Genomic DNA, 18071 nt, shown 5'->3' on the forward strand with positions numbered 1-18071 from the left:
TTTATTTTTGTGGGGTTGGGGAGGGGGGCTGGTAGGGGGAGTTGTGGGGTATTTTTTTTTTTTAAATTCTTAAATATTTTCCAAAAATATAAAGTTTTTAATTATTTTTTGGATAGGATGGTCGGGGTAGGGATATGATACAAAAAAAATATGAATTTTTCAAATGTGAAATAGTTTTCAAAAATAAACTTTTAATATTTTCTTTAAAAAGAAATTTTAATTTTTTGTTAGGGTCTGGCGAGGGAGGGAGGGTCGTGGTAGGAGTGGGTAAAAAAAAACATTATAAATTGAGATTGGAAGAAAGTTTTAGAAACTATTTTTCTTAATTTTTGAGAGAAAATCATTTTTCTTAATTTTTTTTTAAAAATTAATTAGAATCGAATTTTTTAAGCCAACCAAATATTGTGAAAATTGAAAAATCTTCCTTCCTACAAACAAACTCTTAGTCGCAAAGCAAAATAGTATAGCTCCAACAACATCGCAGAGCGAGAGAGAGAGAGTGAGAAACCACCATTATACACGCACTCGCACACAGTAGAAGGTGAAAAATCATGAAGGAAGAAGCTATAAGCTCTTCCCATGATCCTCAATTGCCGCCCAAATCATCTTCTCCTCCCCCTATCCCTACACCGGCAGCTAGGTAAACCCCCAAACCCTAGCTTTTCAACAATTCCCCCAATTTATCTGCTTGCGTTTTTTACTTAATTTGTCTTTAATTCGTTTCTAGGGTTCAAAATTCGAGCAATGCTGTTCGAAATTTAAATTCGACTGGTTAATTATGAGAACAAGGATTTATAGGTCAACCGGTCTACCCCTTTTAAGTCTACTTGCCACTCAGAGAAATTTCTATGTGGAGCTTTTGTTTCTTCATTAATTTGTTCTGTTAGACTAAGATTTTTACTTATTCTGTTCGTTGTTTTCGTGATGGGTTATTGATGTCTATGTGCCACAGTGAATGAGAGTAATTTTAGGAATAGATGAATCAATACATGTAGAAAGTTATACTCATTAAGAGATCTGCTTATTTAGTTGTTGTATTTATTATTTTCCATTACTGGTTTGATTCTTGATGCTTTATTCATGTGGGCTGGCGACATTTTTATGACATAAAGTACTGTTGTACATGTGGGCTGGTGACATTTCTCTGTTTTGTTAGCGTAAATGGTGAATTCTAAAGTTTAGGATAGTGTAGTATTTGTTTGTCTTGGTCTGATTTTCGTGTGATTAAACAAACCTGAAGAGAGTAGGATGTATACAAAAGGCGGGTGGACTTTTTCCTATGGGTTTTAAATGAACTCACAACTTCCAGCATGGAGTATATATAGATATTTAATAACCTAAATCATTACAGGTGTTATGTCTCAATCCGTAATTTTAACAGTACAATGAGTTCAGTACCGAGAATCTTAAAAGTTGAACCCATTAAATTTAATTCCTGTATATGCCTCTGGATGTCTAAAAACTTACAAAGGCTTAATATAGTACAAACCAATTAGCTTAGGATTGAGAAGCAGTTGATTTACATATTGATCTTATTTCTGCATGAGATGTGTAGATTGGAGGCCTTTTCCACACAAAAAGGAAAAGGTGTAGATTAGAAGCCGCCAGTCAAAGTTGATTGTTGTTTTCCAACATTTTTAATCTGTTAGGTCAGAAGTGAATTAATAATTTAACTTTACGATGCAGTTCTGTAGGGGCATCATCTCCTGCCGTTCCAACAAATGCTGGGGGCACAGATTGGTTAGCACATTCAAAAGCAGCTTCACTTTCCCGTATTGGTTCACAGCCCATGTGGACTTCAGTGAGCAACAGTGCTGGTGGTTCTGCTCTAGGATCATCACAACCTTCATGTAGACCATGGGAAAGGGGTGATCTATTGAGGCGTCTGTCCACTTTCCAACCCACAAACTGGTTTGGGAAGCCTAAGGTCTGACTGAAAGATTCCTTTTGCATCATCTCTTAAGATAATTGCATGATCTGTCAAATCCAGCTTTTCCTAACCACAAATCTCCCAAAACCAAGTTATCTGTATGTTTCTATTTTCTTGGCCTGTTTTGCTTTTATGCTTATTGGGAGCTTGTTGCAGAAATTGCATGACATAGATAAGAGACACATTTTATGTTAGTTTGTACCAGGGTTAGGATGTGGTGCACGAGAACAAGGATGCTTGCGTGATATGATTTGAATAATTATGATTAAGATTGTTTTTCTGATTGTGAGAAATATAGGAGAAAAATATTATTGAATTGTGTAAGAACAATATTACATAAAGACCCTATTTATAGACACTATAAACCAATCCTTTTCCAAGTAGGATACTATAAACTATTCCTATTCCTATTCCTATTCCTATTCCTATTCTAAGTAGGATTGTGTACACCTATTTCTATTCTAACACTCCCCTTAAGCTGGTGCATACAAATCATATGTATCTAGCTTGTTACAAATATAATTAATACAAGGACCGGTGAGGGATATAGCGAAGATATCTGCAAGTTGATCATTTGACTTCATGAACTTTGTAACAATATCTCTTGAAAGTATCTTTTCTCTGACAAAGTGACAATCAATCTCAATGTGCTTAGTCCTCTCATGAAATACTGGATTTGATGCAATATGAAGGGCCGCTTGATTATCACACACAAGTTTCATATGATCGGTTTCTCCAAATTTTAGTTCTGTCAGCAACCGTTTGATCCAAACTAGCTCACAAGTTGCCACAATCATTGCTCGATATTCTGCTTCTGCACTAGATCGAGCAACCATACTCTGTTTCTTACTTTTCCACGACACCAAATTACCTCCTACTAAAACACAATACCCGGATGTAGAACGTCTATTAGAGGGTGATCCTACCCAATCAACATCTATATATTCGGTGATATGCTCATGGTCGTGATCCTAAAAAAGTAGTCCTTTAATCGGGAGTTAACTTTATATATCGCATAATACGAATAACTGCATCCCAATGACTATCACAAGGAGATGTCATAAACTGACTTACAACACTTACAGAAAAAGAGATGTCAAGTCTAGTCACTGTGAGATAATTCAACTTTCCAATGAGCCGTCTATACCTTTCAGGATTACTGAGTGGCTCCCCTTGTCTTGGAAGGAGTTTAACATTTGAATCCATAGGAGTGTCAACGGGTCTACATTCTGTCATCCCTGTCTCCTCAAGAATGTCTAAGGCATGCGTTGAGAAATAACAATACCTGATCTAGACCGAGCAACCTCAATACCTAGAAAATACTTCATTCTGCCGAGGTCTTTAGGTTGGAAATTCTGAAAGAGATGTTGCTTCAAATTAGTGATACCATCTTGATCATTGCCGGTGATAACGATATCATCAACGTAAACAACTAAATAAATACACAGATTTGGTGTAGAATGCCGATAAAAGACTGAGTGATCAGCTCCACTACGAGTCATGCCAAACTGCTGAATTAATTTGCTGAACTTCTCAAACCAGGCTCGATGAGACTGTTTCAGACTATAGAGTGACCTACACAATCGACATACAAGGGTACTAGACTTCCCCTGAGCAACAAAACCAGGTGGTTGCTCTATATAAACTTCTTCCTCAAGATCACTATGAAAAAAAGCATTCTTAATGTCCAACTGATGAAGAGGCCAATGACGAACAATAACCACAGATAGAAAAAGACGGACAAATGCTATTTTAGCCACGGGAGCGAAAGTGTCACTATAATCTAGCCCAAAAAGCTGAGTATACCCTTTGGCAACAAGGCGAGCCTTCAGTTGATCCACCTGACTATCTGGGCCAATTTTGACTGCATAAACCCAACGACAACCAACAATTGATTTACCTGCAGGAAGGGAAACAAGCTCCCAATTACCACTCATATGTAAAGCAAACATCTCATCAATCATAGCCTGCCTCCGTCGAGAATGAGAAAGTGCTTCACCTGTAGTCTTAGGAATGGAAATAGAAGACAAAGATGATACAAAGGCATAATGTGGTGATGATAGACGATGATAACTCAAGAAAGTATAATGTGGGTTAGCATTTCGAGTGGATCGTATACCTTTTTGAAGTACAATCGATTGTCTAGGAGGAGGCAAGTCCGCAGTAGGAGTAGGGTTTGGCACATGACATGAATCATCTGGGACTACAACTGGACACGGACGACAATGATAAGTCAAGAGTGGTGGCACTACAACTGGAGATGTAGGAGAGACTATAGATTCCTCAAAAGTTGGTACAAGTAAGACTTGAGGTATGGCTAAGACCTCAGATACATCAGGATGATTAGAAGGTGTATTGTAAGGTTGAGACTCAAAGAATGTGACATTGGCGGACATAAGGTATCGATGAAGTTCAGGTGAATAACAACGATACCCTTTTTGAGCTCGGGAGTAGTAACCAAGGAAGACATATTTGAGGGCATGGTGTTATCTTTCCCTAGGGCTAAGTTATGAACAAAGCATGTGCTTCCAAAGACACGAGAGGGATAGAGTAAAGACGTGACTGAGGAAACAGTATGGAAAATGGAACTTGATTCTGAATAAGGGATGAGGGCATTCTATTAATTAAATAACAAGATGCAAGGACTGCATCTCCCCAAAAGTGCAATGGATCATGAGATTCAATGAGAAGAGTGCGAGCGGTCTCAATGAGATGCCTATTCTTCCTTTTTGCTACACCATTTTGTTGAGGGGTGTACGGATAAGATGTTTAGTGAATAATTCCACGGTGAGTCATAAACTCCTAAAATTGGGAGGATAAGTATTCTAAGGCATTATCACTACGAAAAGTACGAATAGAAACTCCAAATTGATTTTGTATTTCAACAAAGAAATTTTTAAATATAGAAAATAACTCAGAATGAACTTTCATTAAGAAAATCCAAGTGCATCTTGAATAATCATCAATGAAACTAACAAAATAACGAAATCCTAAGGGTGAACTAACTCTACTAGGACCTCAAATATCAGAATGAACTAATGAAAAAATAGATTCGGAATGACCCTCAGTACTACGTGAAAATGTAGCACGAGCGTGTTTCCCAAGTTGACATGACTCACAGTCTAAACTAGACAAACTAGGCACCATCTTTTGCAACTTGGATAGACTGGTAACGGAGCATGCTATAAAGGAGTTTGAAGAGGTAAGATAGTAAAGGCCTTGTGATTCATGCCCTGTGCCAATCGTCTGTCCCGTATGACGGTTCTGCATGAGAAAAAATCATCAAAAAAGAATATGCCACAATGTAAGGCACGCGTCAAACGACCAACGGATGCCAGACTAAAAGGAGAGCTAGGGACATAAAAAACAGAGTCTAGAGTGACATAAGATAAGGGTTTGGCTTTGCCAACCCCTTTTGATTTTGTTTTGATCCCATTAGCTAAAGTAATAGCTGGAAGAGATTGTGAATAAACAATATCAGACAAAAATGATTTATTACCAGAGATATGATTGGAAGCGCCTGATTCCATGACCCATGAACCAAGAGTACTAGATTGTGAAACACAAGCGAAAGAATTACCCGCAATAGAAACATCAAGTTGTGCAACTGAAGCTACTTGTGGTGACATTTTCTTACTTGCTCAATACTGGAGGAACTCATTATATTCTGTATGAGCAATATGAGCATTAATGGATGGTTGATTAGGCTGAGCCACAAATGCTACTTGTGGAGATGTCTGCTTGCTTGCACGATTTCGAAGGAACTCATTATATTCCTTTAGAGCAATAGGATCATAACTGGATGGTGGACCATGCAAAATATAATATATGTCACGAGTATGCTCAAGTTTATGACAATGACTAAACTTGGATCGAGGTTTTTCAAAACGCCCTCCTCCTCGCCGATTCTCCATAGATTGATATGTTTATTTTTCTATGGTTTGAGATGCAAGAACAGAGGAGTCAATGGTGGGCGATAAGGCTACTTTGTGATTGGGATGTCCGGCAAGACGAAGTAGATGAGAGAATAATTCATTAATTGTAGGAACTACAAGACTAACTAGAATCTGATCACGCACTGAATCATGGTCAGTAGAAAGTCCAGCAAGTGTAAGAACTAGAAACAACGTCTGTCTGTGCTTTTGTTGTTTTTCCACATTCGTAGTAACTGGCATCAACATTTCAAATTCCTCCATGACTACTTGTACCTATCCCAAGTAAGTAGACATATCGGAATCTTGTTCCTTTAAGTTGGTCATTCGAGATATCAAATCATAGAATCGAGATATGTCATTAGTGTATAAAGTACGAGCCTTTTCCCAAATTGGAATTGATAGATCGCCATAGGAGACTACATAATTGAGCATCAACCTTCACCCATTGTGCTTTGACTTTTGCATCTTCCTCACTAGCCTTGGCCTTTTCATCTACCACAAAAACATTATTGGTTAAGTGATCTTGGACGCCTTGACCCTTACACCACGACTCAACCGAGAAAGCCCAAGCTAAATAGTTTGAGCTTTTCATTAATGGTTCCGAAGTAATCATAGGGCTTGAACTTCCTATATTTTTGGTCTGGAAAGACAGATTTGACTGTTGAAATCTGGTCTGAAAATCCTGATTTTGTCGGAAACTTGCCGGAAACTGGCTGAAAATTGCCGAAACCTTAATTTTGAGGCTCGGAGCTAGAGTAAATTGGCCGGGGTTTGGTTGGAATGACTGGACGACCCCAACTGAGGAAAAAACTCAAAAATAACTGATCGAAGAAGCCTCACGCGCCGGCGTGTGAACCAGATCTCGCCGAAAAATTTCACCTTCAAACGGCGCGTGACAACGCGTGAGGTGTTGTTTTCCGGTGGTTTTGGCTGGGGTTTGGTCACCTAAGCTTTCCGAGCTTTGTAATGGTGTTGATTTTCTCACAACACCCATTGAACAAAAAATGACGAAATTCAGCTCCCAAAAGTCGCCGGAAAAATAATTGACACACAGCGACTTGAAGTTTCTCACCAACACTCTGATACCATGTGAGAAATATACGAGAAAAATATTATTGAATTGTGTAAGAACAATATTACATAAAGACCCTATTTATAGACACTATAAACCAATCCTTTTCCAAGTAGGATACTATAAACTATAACTATTCCTATTTCTATTCCTATTCTAAGTAGGATTGTGTACACCTATTCCTATTCTAACACTGATGAAGTAAGAAGTTTCATCAAAGGCTATTTTTTTTATGAAGTAAGAAATTTCATTAAAGACATCAAGAAGATGCAAACAGATCCACAAATGATTATAGAAAGGTGCAGTTAGATCCAATCCAAATCAGCTAGGCTATGCTCAGTGAGCTAACAAAATCTAAAAACTGAACTGAGGAATTTAAAGTGATTCCCTCAAATGTAAAAGACATTTGGCTTATAGGGAATGATTAGGAGTTAAATGCCATCAAAACATCTGCAAATTCCTTCTGTCCATACAACCCAATTTTTTTTGCTGGTATCATCTTCTTGAATTTTATGATGGCCAACTTTCCATCTGCCCCAGCTTCCGATTGCTTTCTTCACATTTTTTTTATCACGACCCAACAAGTCCATACAGCCCAAAAATTGTTTAAGATTGTTAACTAGTATGCAGTGACGGAGCTACAACTATAGTGTCCCAAGGGTGGTTTAACAAACACCCTTGCTGGGAAATTATACCGGGTTTATAGGTCACATGCCACTTTATATAAATATATATAATACATTTCAGTTGTTGTATTATTTGTTGTTGCTACTGTTCTTTTCTCCATTATTTTCGCCTTGGCTTCTTCCCTATGTTTCATACCTGCTTTGAAATGCTTTACTTGAGCCGAGGGTCTATCAGGAACAACCTCTATGCCTTCATTAGGTAGGGCTAAAGTCTGCGTACATCCCAACCTCCTAGACCCCACTTTTGGGATTACACGGGGTATATTGTTGTTATTTTGAACACCCTTGACACAATTGAGAGAGGCAGCCCAGTGGCCAAAGTGAGGTTGGGTGCACAGGTTTGATCCCGTGTTCAGCATTATCTGCCCACTTTTGTTTTCCCAAAACTAGACAGAAGTGGTCTCTTTTACCTCGTGTATGAAGTGGTCCTAGTTAGTCTCGGGTAGGGGAGAGTAGGTGTATACCAAATACAGCCTTATGTTTGAATTTCTGCATAAAAGCTGTTTACATTTTAGAACCCGTGACTACAGGTTGTCAAATGAGTAACTTACTGTTGTTTCAAGGTTCACTCCACATTAAAAAGGTGCATCGCTGTATAGGCATGTATAGTTAGTGTATATTTCATGTATAGTCAAACTATATTCAGTTTTTGAGTGTATCATAATGTATATTCAGTGTATAGTTCATGTATAAGTAATTTATATTGTATAGTCAGTGCATAGTCACTGTATATTTCTTATGATTTTGGCTACTTTTTATGTAAATAAAATATGGCTATATTTGTTGTAAACTAATTAGTTTATTGTATATATTTGAAATTGTCCCTTTAAACTATTCACACGTGATTAATATGATTGTAGCTGTCCCATGACCCACATCGAAAGAGAAAAGTATCCTCATTGCAGATGCAAAGCCCATAAATAATAATAAATTGTCGGACCTGTTTATAAGTTTAATTGTTTTTTTTCAGTTTCAAAAAAAAAAGTTCATATGTTTTTTTTCTAACTCTGAATGTGGTGGTCCCTCAATTGCCTTTTTCCTTGCGCTTTATCCCGAGGGTTGAACATGACAATGGCAGCCCTTATTGCTTCTTTCCTTTGGTATTTCAATTTCCTTTTTACCTTTCTTATCAATTCATAAATTTTCCATCGTGGTGAAGTACGTACTTTGCACAACTTCTTTACTGCAATTGTTGACGCAGGCTTCAAGTTCACTGGCCTGTGCTAGAAGAGGCTGGGTGAATGTGGATGTTGATACAATTGAGTGTGAAGCCTGTGGTGCTAATCTGAGATTCGTTTCTTCTGCAACATGGACCCCTGATGAAGGTGAATTCTTGTTTTGATTGACTATAAAGCTTTGTTGGTAGGTGTTTTAGTTAAACTTTTGCTTCACTAAGATACTTCTCAGAATGATTGAATTGCTGATGCAGATATCGTGTTAATTATTGTAAGGAGTATGACCAGTGCCAAGGAATCTGACATAATGTTAATATTGTTTAAGAGGGTTCTACTTTTACAATATGAAGTTTAGCTTATTCTCATTTTTTGATAGTCACCAGATAGTCAACTAGACAACAAGGAATCTTCGAAATTTTACATTCGGTTGAGTTTTGGTCATTAGAAGATGGTATAGTTGGTCAGCAAGAAATCTAAAAAAAAAACAGAAAAGAACAAATCTAGACTAACATCCTCAAAAATATGTAAATGAGATATCTTCATGTCTTCTCTTCAGAATTTTCCAATTGTGTATTTGAGGGAGGGAGAATGAGAGCATTGTATATAGAAAATGTTGTGGAATCTTGGAAGAATTGTTTCCTTTTCTCTCTTCTCCTACTTCTATTCTTCGAGTTGTTCTCTTTCTTTCTAAGTGCTCTTAAATTCTGTTTAACCCTGTTTTTGCTCTTATCGTTATTTTTCCGGTCTCAGAACAGCTCTAAAGAAATCGTGTCTCAACAAAGTATCTCTCCCATATAGCTCATTCTGTCCCTGATGCGTATGAAGTCCAGCTGTAGAAGAAGTTATTTCCCTAAGTTAATCTTAAATGCAAGATCCTACTTTCAGTTGCATTGAACCCAAGGATTTTTCCTCTGTTGTTTTCTGAGTTATTCATGGTGATACTTCATTGGAACTCTGTTGTGTAAATATCTGGTTAACTTTCTGTTTTGTTTGTTTGGGAATATTTTAGGACAGTATTTCCTTCTCATATTGGATATGTTGGATTCAGCCCTTCTGTTGTAGGAAGGAGGCATTGTTGCTAAAGCTTTTTCCATTGAGGAAAGACTTCAGTTGGAAGAACTCTTAGGTGGATCATAAAACATGAATGATCAAGATAATGGTGTAGCATGCTTTCAGCTCTAACTAGGATTTTAGTGCTAGAAACATTCATCATAAGGGCATTACTTAGTTCAGAAAGTAAAATGTATTTTGTATTAGATGCATGCTTCTAGTATCCTTCAGTAATGTCATACTTACCCTGTCCATTTCTCTTTGAGTTCAGTGTTTAATTAATGGGAATTTAAATAATTGCTTTTGGAAGTTTATTTTATACTTTAGGAAGCTTCACGACTCAACTGTCCCACAATAGCATATGGACAATTGCAGATTACTCCTTGTTTATTATTTGATTGTTGGTTACGGCTTTTATCCACCTTTTTTGTGCAAAAATAATTTTGTTCATACTTTCCCCCCTTTCCAGTGTGATCTGTTTAGCTCTCCATAATTTCTGTTAGTGTGGGATAAAGTTGCTGTAAGTTCCAGTTTGCTTCTGTTGCTCTTATTTATTCCTATGCAAGGAAAAGGATATAGTTTTCTGCTAGTCCCCACCCTCAATTATGTATGAACAGAAGTAGCTGTAGCAGCTTTTGTTGTAGTTTGGATTTACACTAACCAATTAATTTTCTGTGCCAAATATGCTGGAAGAGCAGGATCATACGAACTGTATTCTCGCCTTTTTGCAAAGATAAACCATATTGGAAGAGAAGAACCTGGTTATGCTTGAAACTTGTATCATATATCATTATGATACTTCCTTTTAATGTGTTCGATTTCTATGGAAAACTTTGGTATATTCAGTGTATGTGGTAAAATTGTTGCTTCGCACATTTTGAGGAAAGTTTTCTCATCTGTTGGTTGTTTTTGATAGCTGATATCGCGGGGGAAGAATTTGCAAAGAAACTTGATGAAGGACACAAGGCCACTTGTCCTTGGAGAGGAAGCAGCTGTGCAGAAAGCTTGGTCCAGTTCCCTCCTACACCACCATCAGCCTTAATTGGTGGTTATAAGGATCGATGTGATGGATTGCTTCAGTTTCCTTCACTTCCAATTGTGGCTGCATCTGCAATTGAGCACATCAAGGTCTCTCGAAGTTCAGAAATTGATCGCCTTCTAGCTCAGTCGCAGGCTTTTGGTGGGATGGAACCCATCTTTAGGTTAGAGATTGTTTCAGGAACTGAAACCAACGTAGAAGATGTCTTCCTTGTATACTCTCGTGTAAGAGTCTCATTTCATTTAAATTGCTACATATTATCCCTCTGTTGTTGTGTTCTGAATAACTAGAAATTATTTGCAATTTAGGCCAATAAGTTGATAAGCCTGTGTGGATGGGAGCCAAGATGGCTTCCAAATGTCCAAGACTGTGAAGAACATTCTGCTCAATCAGCTAGGAGTGGGTACTCCATTGGTCCCACAAAATATCACACTTCTCTGCAAGATTTTGGCCATGGAGAAAATGTATTGCCTTCTTCAAAGAAAAAAGTTTATAGTAAGAACGAAGCTGTGGGTCCCAGGTCTAAAGGTGAATCTAGGTCGCCTTTATTGGATTGTAGTTTGTGTGGAGCCACCGTGAGAATCTGGGACTTCCTCACTGTTGTCCGTCCTGCTTCCTTAGCTCCAAATAGCAATGATATCCCTGAAACAAGCAAGAAAATGGCATTGACACGTGGAGTAAGTGCTGCTAGTGGAATCAGTGGGTGGGTTGCTGCCGATGGTGTGGAAAAGGAACAGACAGAGGACCTTGATGAGGCTGCAACAAATGAAGTGGGAAGGTCTTTGTCAAATATAGGAGTAGATCTGAATCTCACAATGGCTGGTGGATTATCCTCTACACAGGTGAACATGGATGCGAGGCCTGAACAATTCCAAGATGTCCATAAACGAAGATATCCAGTTACTGGGCAACCTTCGAGCAGTGAAGTTGGTGGTCAAGCAGCTTCATATGAATCCCGAGGCCCTAGTTCTCGCAAACGAAACTTAGAGGAAGGTGGAAGCACGGTTGACAGGCCACCATTGCTAGTACAACCGGCTGATAGTGTTGAAGGCACTGTGATAGACCGTGACGTAGATGAAGTAAATGATGGTAGTCAGTACTCAGCTGGCCCATCAAAGCGTCCATGCCAGTCTGATGCCTTCGGGACCCACCATACTTCATATGGCAAGGATTCATCAGGTGCTGGTCCTAGCCTGTCACTTGGTTTTGAGATTGGTACAGGTGCTCCCAAAGATGATACCTTTGGACGAAGACACGAACAGCTAACTGGTATGCCCTCTACTCGAGACTCAACACATGTTTCATCTGTTATTGCAATGGACACTGTTCACAGTACAGATGATTCAATGGAAAGTGTTGAGAATCTTCCTGGAGACTTTGATGATGTTCATTTTCCTTCTACATCTATGTTAAGAAGTGCAGACCCAGTGGAAACTTCAGAATTGAACTACAGTAACCAAGCTCAACAGAGTACTTGTCCAGCTGTGGTCAGAAGTGCTGGTGAAATGGGTGTTAGTAGCACAAATGATGAAGAAGTTGTGAATGCTGATACTGCCACTGCCAATGTGAGGGATGGTCCTAGCTTCGGGATCAGTGGAGGAAGTATTGGGATGGGTGCTAGTCATGAAGCTGAAATTCATGGGACAGATGCTTCTGTGCACAGAGCAGATAGCGTCGCTGGTGAGGTAGAAGCAGTTGCTGAAATTACTGAAAATCAGGGGCAAACAGGTGAATTTGCTCCAGATCCCGGGCTAATGGGTGACTATGTCCCTGAAGAAGTGGACCGTGGAGATCCTAATGGTGATAGTCAAGATCTGACATCGCGTTCAGTGGGAAGGGCTGATAGTGGCTCAAAAGTTGTTGGCTCTGCCAAAGCAGAATCCATTGAAAGTGGTGAAAAGAATTGTCACCTGCAACCTATGCTCCCGAATAGTCCACACCCTTCTCTTTCTTGCAATGCTGTTGTATGTTCCGCCCATGAAGCATCCAAAGAAGAAGTTACCCAAAATAATGCACCGGCTACTGATGATTGCGGATTCGTTGAGTCAGACTATATGCTTGCGAATGGGACAGGTAAACTTCATGCTTGAGTTTCAGGGTATCAGTGTCTACTCTATGTTACTACCTCCCTCCTTTCTCTCAGAGACTTGTTTGAATGTGCGTGCAAAAGCACCTTGTATTGATTTAAAAAATACAGCTACACTGGGAAGTTTCTATATTCTGGTAGATAGTATCTCATCTCTCATTAGATGCTAACATCACAAAATAGACTTCATTCAGCTTGGAATAGGTTAAACTCATATTCAGGTAGACTGCTGGTAATTTTCATACTGATGCTAACTGTGGTTGGATTCAGCACATCTCGGGTGGAACTTTACATGGAATTAGGCATCGTTTACCTTACTTGATATTCCTTGATTGAGACTTCACCTTTTTCCATTTTAGGCATCATTGCTTTTATACTTTCAAGTATTTTTTTCTTCGTTTATTCAGGTTTTACTGATTTGGTTATTCATAGCTTGCTGAAATGATGAAAATGAATGTTATCAGGGCCTCCTATTGGAGAAAGCAACTATGAAGAAGCTGTTGAATTTGATCCAATTAAGCATCATAACTTTTTCTGTCCTTGGGTAAATGGAAATGTTGCTGCTGCTGGCTGCAGTAATAGTGGCAGTTCCTCTTCCAACAGTGGTGCTATTGCTCTCTGTGGTTGGCAGCTGACATTAGATGCTTTGGATTCTTTCCAGTCACTTGGACATGTTCCAGTCCAAACTGTTGAATCTGAATCAGCTGCATCTCTGTACAAGGTAGTTGATTTTGCACATGGTATTCCCAGCAATGACAATTCTTTTTGTAGGCTTTGCGAAGGAGAAGGAATTTTCTTTTGTTGTTTCTAATATGACGTGGGTTTAAAATTCTAGTGTTGTTAATTTGCTAGATATCTTAACTTAATGTAAGAGCTTGATTATTAACAGATGAAAAAAGGAAAGAACATGTTTTGCAGTATCATGTGCTATTCCCTGAAGCTTTCCCCTGCCAAGTGATTTCTTTCACAAATAACAAGTTCTCTGGAAATGGAAATCGTTTTCGCAAGACTCAAATCTCTGTTTCTTTTTGTCTGTATCTTGATTAAATCTTGTATGTGTTATTGAAAGGATGTGGAAAAATCTCTTCCCATTGTCCTCTCAGACCACGCCATTTCTTGTCTGTTTGAATAACCACCCCTTTCAATTTTATAGCTCCGGGGGAGTTCATTTCTTTTTGGCCCGTTGTTTTTCAATCAATTCTTGATTTCTGAGGCCAAGTATCTGATTCAAAATTTTGCAGGATGATCATCGTGCACCAGGTAGGAAACTCTTGGCGCGCCACTCTTTTAGCAAACATCATGGACATAACTGAATGTGAAAGGCGTGAGACTTACAATCTGGTATATTATGTTGCTTGCATTCTTCTTATGACATATTGACGATCCTTTACTGTTTTACTGCATCATTTGATGGATATAGCTTGCTACATTAATTACCATCACCAGTAACAGCCTCTATTTAATGTGTTGAATGCACAACATGCTGCTATAAACTGAGTTCAAACTGGTAGCCTGATCGTAGATTCTAACATGGAGCCCGTCTCTCTTAGCCTATAGAATCCTCTAGAGTTCATTGGTCTAAAGATTTTTTTCCCCCTCAATCAGAGAATCAATTGATTTAGTATACCTGTGTCAAGACTATCGTTTTTGTTTTGTTGCTGGAGGAACTTAGGTGATTTTATGACTAACGCGTCAATATTATAGCAATTAGATAGTGTTTGAGAAGTCGTTACTTCATGTTATTTGTACTATATTTGACTATTTTATCCTTCTTTGAGCAGGGCTTGGTCCACCAATGTGGAAGTATCCCAATGATCAGCTTTGCAGTGTTTGATCAATTACATCAAAACTGTTTTCTTTCATGGTGGCTGATTGTTGTCTCACTGAAGTTGAAATTATGTTATAGCTGGTTTTATATGTGGAGTTGTGAAGGATATTCTAGCGATGGATTTTCATGGATTCCCTTTTCTTCGTTGCTTTTCTTGGTTCAAACCATTAATAATGCCTTGAAGGAAGAGGCTGATTTAGTTGAGGATACTTTTCTTTTTAATGATTTAGTAGGTTTGGCTTTTCAGACATCCTGAAATTTGAGACGATGAAGTTGAGCAAGTAATTCTGTAAACTTATAAATGCTCGAGCCCTATTTATATAAAGCATTTGGCCAGCCTAGACTCTCCTTAAAACTTGATTTGTTTCTAATGTTATCGTATTTGGATGTGGCCATCCTGATGCTGTTAGTGGTGTTTTCCTGAGATGCAGTCGGATAGCATACTCGTTCCTTGATAAATATCGTTTGTGGTCAATAGTATTCATTTTGTATGTGTGAATTGTAAATGTATTGGTGTTGCTAGTTTTGCTTGACTTTCCTTCTCTCTGCTGAAGATTTTCCAAGTATCAAATCATTACGATCTCACTTTTACAAAATTAAAAGAAATACCTACTTCCCTTGTCTCAATTGGTTCGTTAATTTCACTTATTGACGGTAAATTTAACATATTCTTATAGTTAAATCAAACTAGATTACTTGACATTTAGATTAAAGTTATATATTACCGACTCTGGAAGATATTAGTGAAAACATTACAAGAGAGTTATTATAATTTCTTTCCTTTGATGTTCTTAAAAAAAGTGTCTAATATCGTTGTGTTTCTCTAACTCTGGCTGGTCATTTTGAAGATAAAATATTGATTAGTTACACATTCTAAAAGTGAATCAGTTGTTTGGTCAAAAAGAACTGTCAACTGATGCTAGTTAAGCACTATCACATACAAGGTTTTGAGGATAAGATTACCCATGACAGATTTACAAGACTAATCAAAATATATAATCATCTCTTCCACTTGATCTAATCCTGTCCTTAGTATTTTCTTGTTAAAAATTAGCATAGGTCTTGGATGCAATTAGCACACTTGGTCTAATGTTGAGCTATTCCTGAAATTTGTACACCCCTAAAGTAAGAAACGAACCAACCATATTTGCAATGTTCTAGGACTCAAAGGGTGCGACCTAATGTCAATGATACGGTATTCCGGAGATCTCTTTCCATACTCAAAAACCTTGGCCCAGTATCTGTGCTAGTGAAAAGTAGTAAATATATGATGGAATAGTGGAGGTTCACAAAAGTTGACTCGGACACCACTATTATCCACCTTTCATATAACACAAATCGACCTTTGCTAATTTACAACTTACTAGAAACTTTCTGCTGAGATCTAATTGTTTCCCTAGTTTACCCATGAACAAATTTACAAGTAAACTTCTGGAGCTGAAGAATGATTTGAAGTTCACAAATTTACCTGATATATGATATTCAAGAGAAACAACATCCTTTTCATGAAGTTTAAAAAACAAAAAAGTAAAGCAACATCTTTCCATTGTACCTAATCACACCTATTTTATTAGTATCTGCCGTGTACATGAGATAAGTAAAACCAAAAACTAGCGAAGCCACCACTGAGCTAAAAACCAAGAGGGATCAGTTTCAAAATCTCAATAGTTAGCAATCTCAATTCCCTCCTTATTGTCATTATAGGACCCAACTGGTGCATCATACTTGCTGAAAAGCCGATAAGACGAAAGCAGCGAAAGCCCTGCATAGCAAAGACTTACTATGAAAGTGATGGAGACAGATGCTGTGGCTCTGTGGCAAAAGCCTCCAAATGAACCACATGATTCACTCCATGTAACTTCTGTATCCCCTTTATATGCTAGATACACCACCTCCGTCGATATAGCTCCAGCAGCCAGTATTGCATATGTCAATATCTACAAACAGCACAAGTGAAACCAGAGCGGGCTCTGTAAGTTCAATTGAACCTATTTCTTTTGTCTCCAACTATATATACATACGCAAAAATGATATACATATATTAAGATCACAATAGCGTAGCGATTAAGGAACCTGATCAAGGAGGAAGAAAGTCCAGGCTTTAGACATGGTTATTGGACGAGGTACAACTGATACAATTGCTGATAGAAGTGAATAGCCTGCACAAATTCCATTTGCATGTACTAAATACCTGCAGAAGATTCAAAGCCCTCCTCAGCCAACAATCAATTTAATTTTCGTAAAAAAACGGATCCTGGACCTAACTCAACCCAAAAATTAACTCACCAAATCCACACGAGACACTTCTAACACCAAAATTCACACATTTCTTCAAATTCCTTGGCAATTAATTTAATTTCCACAATTTTCCAATATATAACCGAAAGAGTTTAAGCTTTAAAAATAGTTACATAATCAGTAAATCATGATGATAAAACTTAGTAATATTCCCGATTCATAGAATAGGTCAAAATTGATTATATATCTTTGAAGTCTCAATCATAAACGATGCCAACCAGGGATCGACAAACACAGATTAAAAAAACAGAGATTATAGTTACCTGAAGGTTCCTAGGTCAGAGTAAGTAAGGGAACCATAGTCATTAGTTTGTGAATTTTTAAGCATGATAACCAGAGCCACAACACAAAGTCCCATCGGCAACAAACGCAGCATAGTCTCAGCTGTTCTCATGCTGCTGCTGCTTTCATTGTCATCTTCTAATTCTCTCTTTTGGAGTGGAGTACTTCCAGCCATATGAGTACTACTTTTCATTTTGGAATTAGATGTTGTACTCTCCTATGAAGAAATTGGGGGAGAATATGTGAATGATTGGTAATGGAACTTAGCTAATTAAAGAGTTGGGGTAGTTGAGGGCATTAAATTGGATCAATAAATATGGCCACACTTTCCCATGCAAGCCAAAAAAATGGTCATCAAAGTGATGGATGTCAATCATCCTTCCCTAATTGCTCAACTATCTCTCTCTTTCTTCATTTAGTGTATCCGCATACGCCGTAATCAAAATTTAAAATTTATGCGTTATGAATTTATTATTAAAATTATAAAAGCTATTGAATTCGTACGTACCAATATTAACCTCTTTAGGAACAGATTCAAGAACCAAGTTTTTGCTGCATATACAAGTGTGATCCTTCCAAGATAAAACGAAATAAGAAAAGGTCCCCCCAAAAAGATAGTGATGCAAGAGATATTACTACCGCAGGACAGGGGAGCCATAAACTAACAATTTTATCAATAAAAATTCTAAC

General features: G+C 38.0%; 2 protein-coding genes across 2 annotated transcripts; one reads left to right on the plus strand and one right to left on the minus strand.

The window, feature by feature from the left end:
* Nucleotides 1–419: 419 nt before the first annotated feature.
* On the plus strand, nt 420–15142 carry LOC129893516 (uncharacterized). The gene is made up of 8 exons (XM_055969063.1): nt 420–640; nt 1687–1927; nt 8825–8948; nt 10765–11111; nt 11196–12960; nt 13438–13694; nt 14215–14314; nt 14755–15142. The coding sequence occupies exons 1-7, from the start codon at nt 552–554 to the stop codon at nt 14284–14286; spliced, it is 2895 nt and encodes a 964-aa protein (XP_055825038.1). The 5' UTR covers nt 420–551; the 3' UTR covers nt 14287–14314; nt 14755–15142.
* A 1107-nt stretch (nt 15143–16249) lies between these two features.
* LOC129892067 (CASP-like protein 2A1) lies at nt 16250–17637 on the minus strand. The gene is made up of 3 exons (XM_055967604.1): nt 17363–17637; nt 16875–16992; nt 16250–16738 (listed from the first exon to the last, which is right to left on the minus strand). Exons 1-3 carry the CDS (start codon nt 17572–17574, stop codon nt 16463–16465), a joined length of 606 nt encoding a protein of 201 aa, XP_055823579.1. The 5' UTR covers nt 17575–17637; the 3' UTR covers nt 16250–16462.
* Nucleotides 17638–18071: the final 434 nt, after the last annotated feature.

The sequence above is a fragment of the Solanum dulcamara genome, chromosome 6 (genome assembly GCF_947179165.1).
Source record: "Solanum dulcamara chromosome 6, daSolDulc1.2, whole genome shotgun sequence".
Lineage (NCBI taxonomy): Eukaryota > Viridiplantae > Streptophyta > Magnoliopsida > Solanales > Solanaceae > Solanum > Solanum dulcamara.

What these genes read in the sequence shown, in the direction of transcription:
- LOC129893516 (XM_055969063.1), top strand. Translation starts at nt 552, where the DNA reads ATGAAGGAAGAAGCTATAAGCTCTTCCCATGATCCTCAATTGCCGCCC. An exon ending in TCTTCCTTGTATACTCTCGT is followed by an intron (nt 11,112 to 11,195) that starts GTAAGAGTCTCA and finishes TTTGCAATTTAG; the next exon opens with GCCAATAAGTTGATAAGCCT. An exon ending in TATGCTTGCGAATGGGACAG is followed by an intron (nt 12,961 to 13,437) that starts GTAAACTTCATG and finishes GAATGTTATCAG; the next exon opens with GGCCTCCTATTGGAGAAAGC.
- LOC129892067 (XM_055967604.1), bottom strand. Translation starts at nt 17,574, where the DNA reads ATGAAAAGTAGTACTCATATGGCTGGAAGTACTCCACTCCAAAAGAGA. An exon ending in TCTGACCTAGGAACCTTCAG is followed by an intron (nt 16,993 to 17,362) that starts GTAACTATAATC and finishes AATCTTCTGCAG; the next exon opens with GTATTTAGTACATGCAAATG. An exon ending in CTTTCTTCCTCCTTGATCAG is followed by an intron (nt 16,739 to 16,874) that starts GTTCCTTAATCG and finishes TGCTGTTTGTAG; the next exon opens with ATATTGACATATGCAATACT.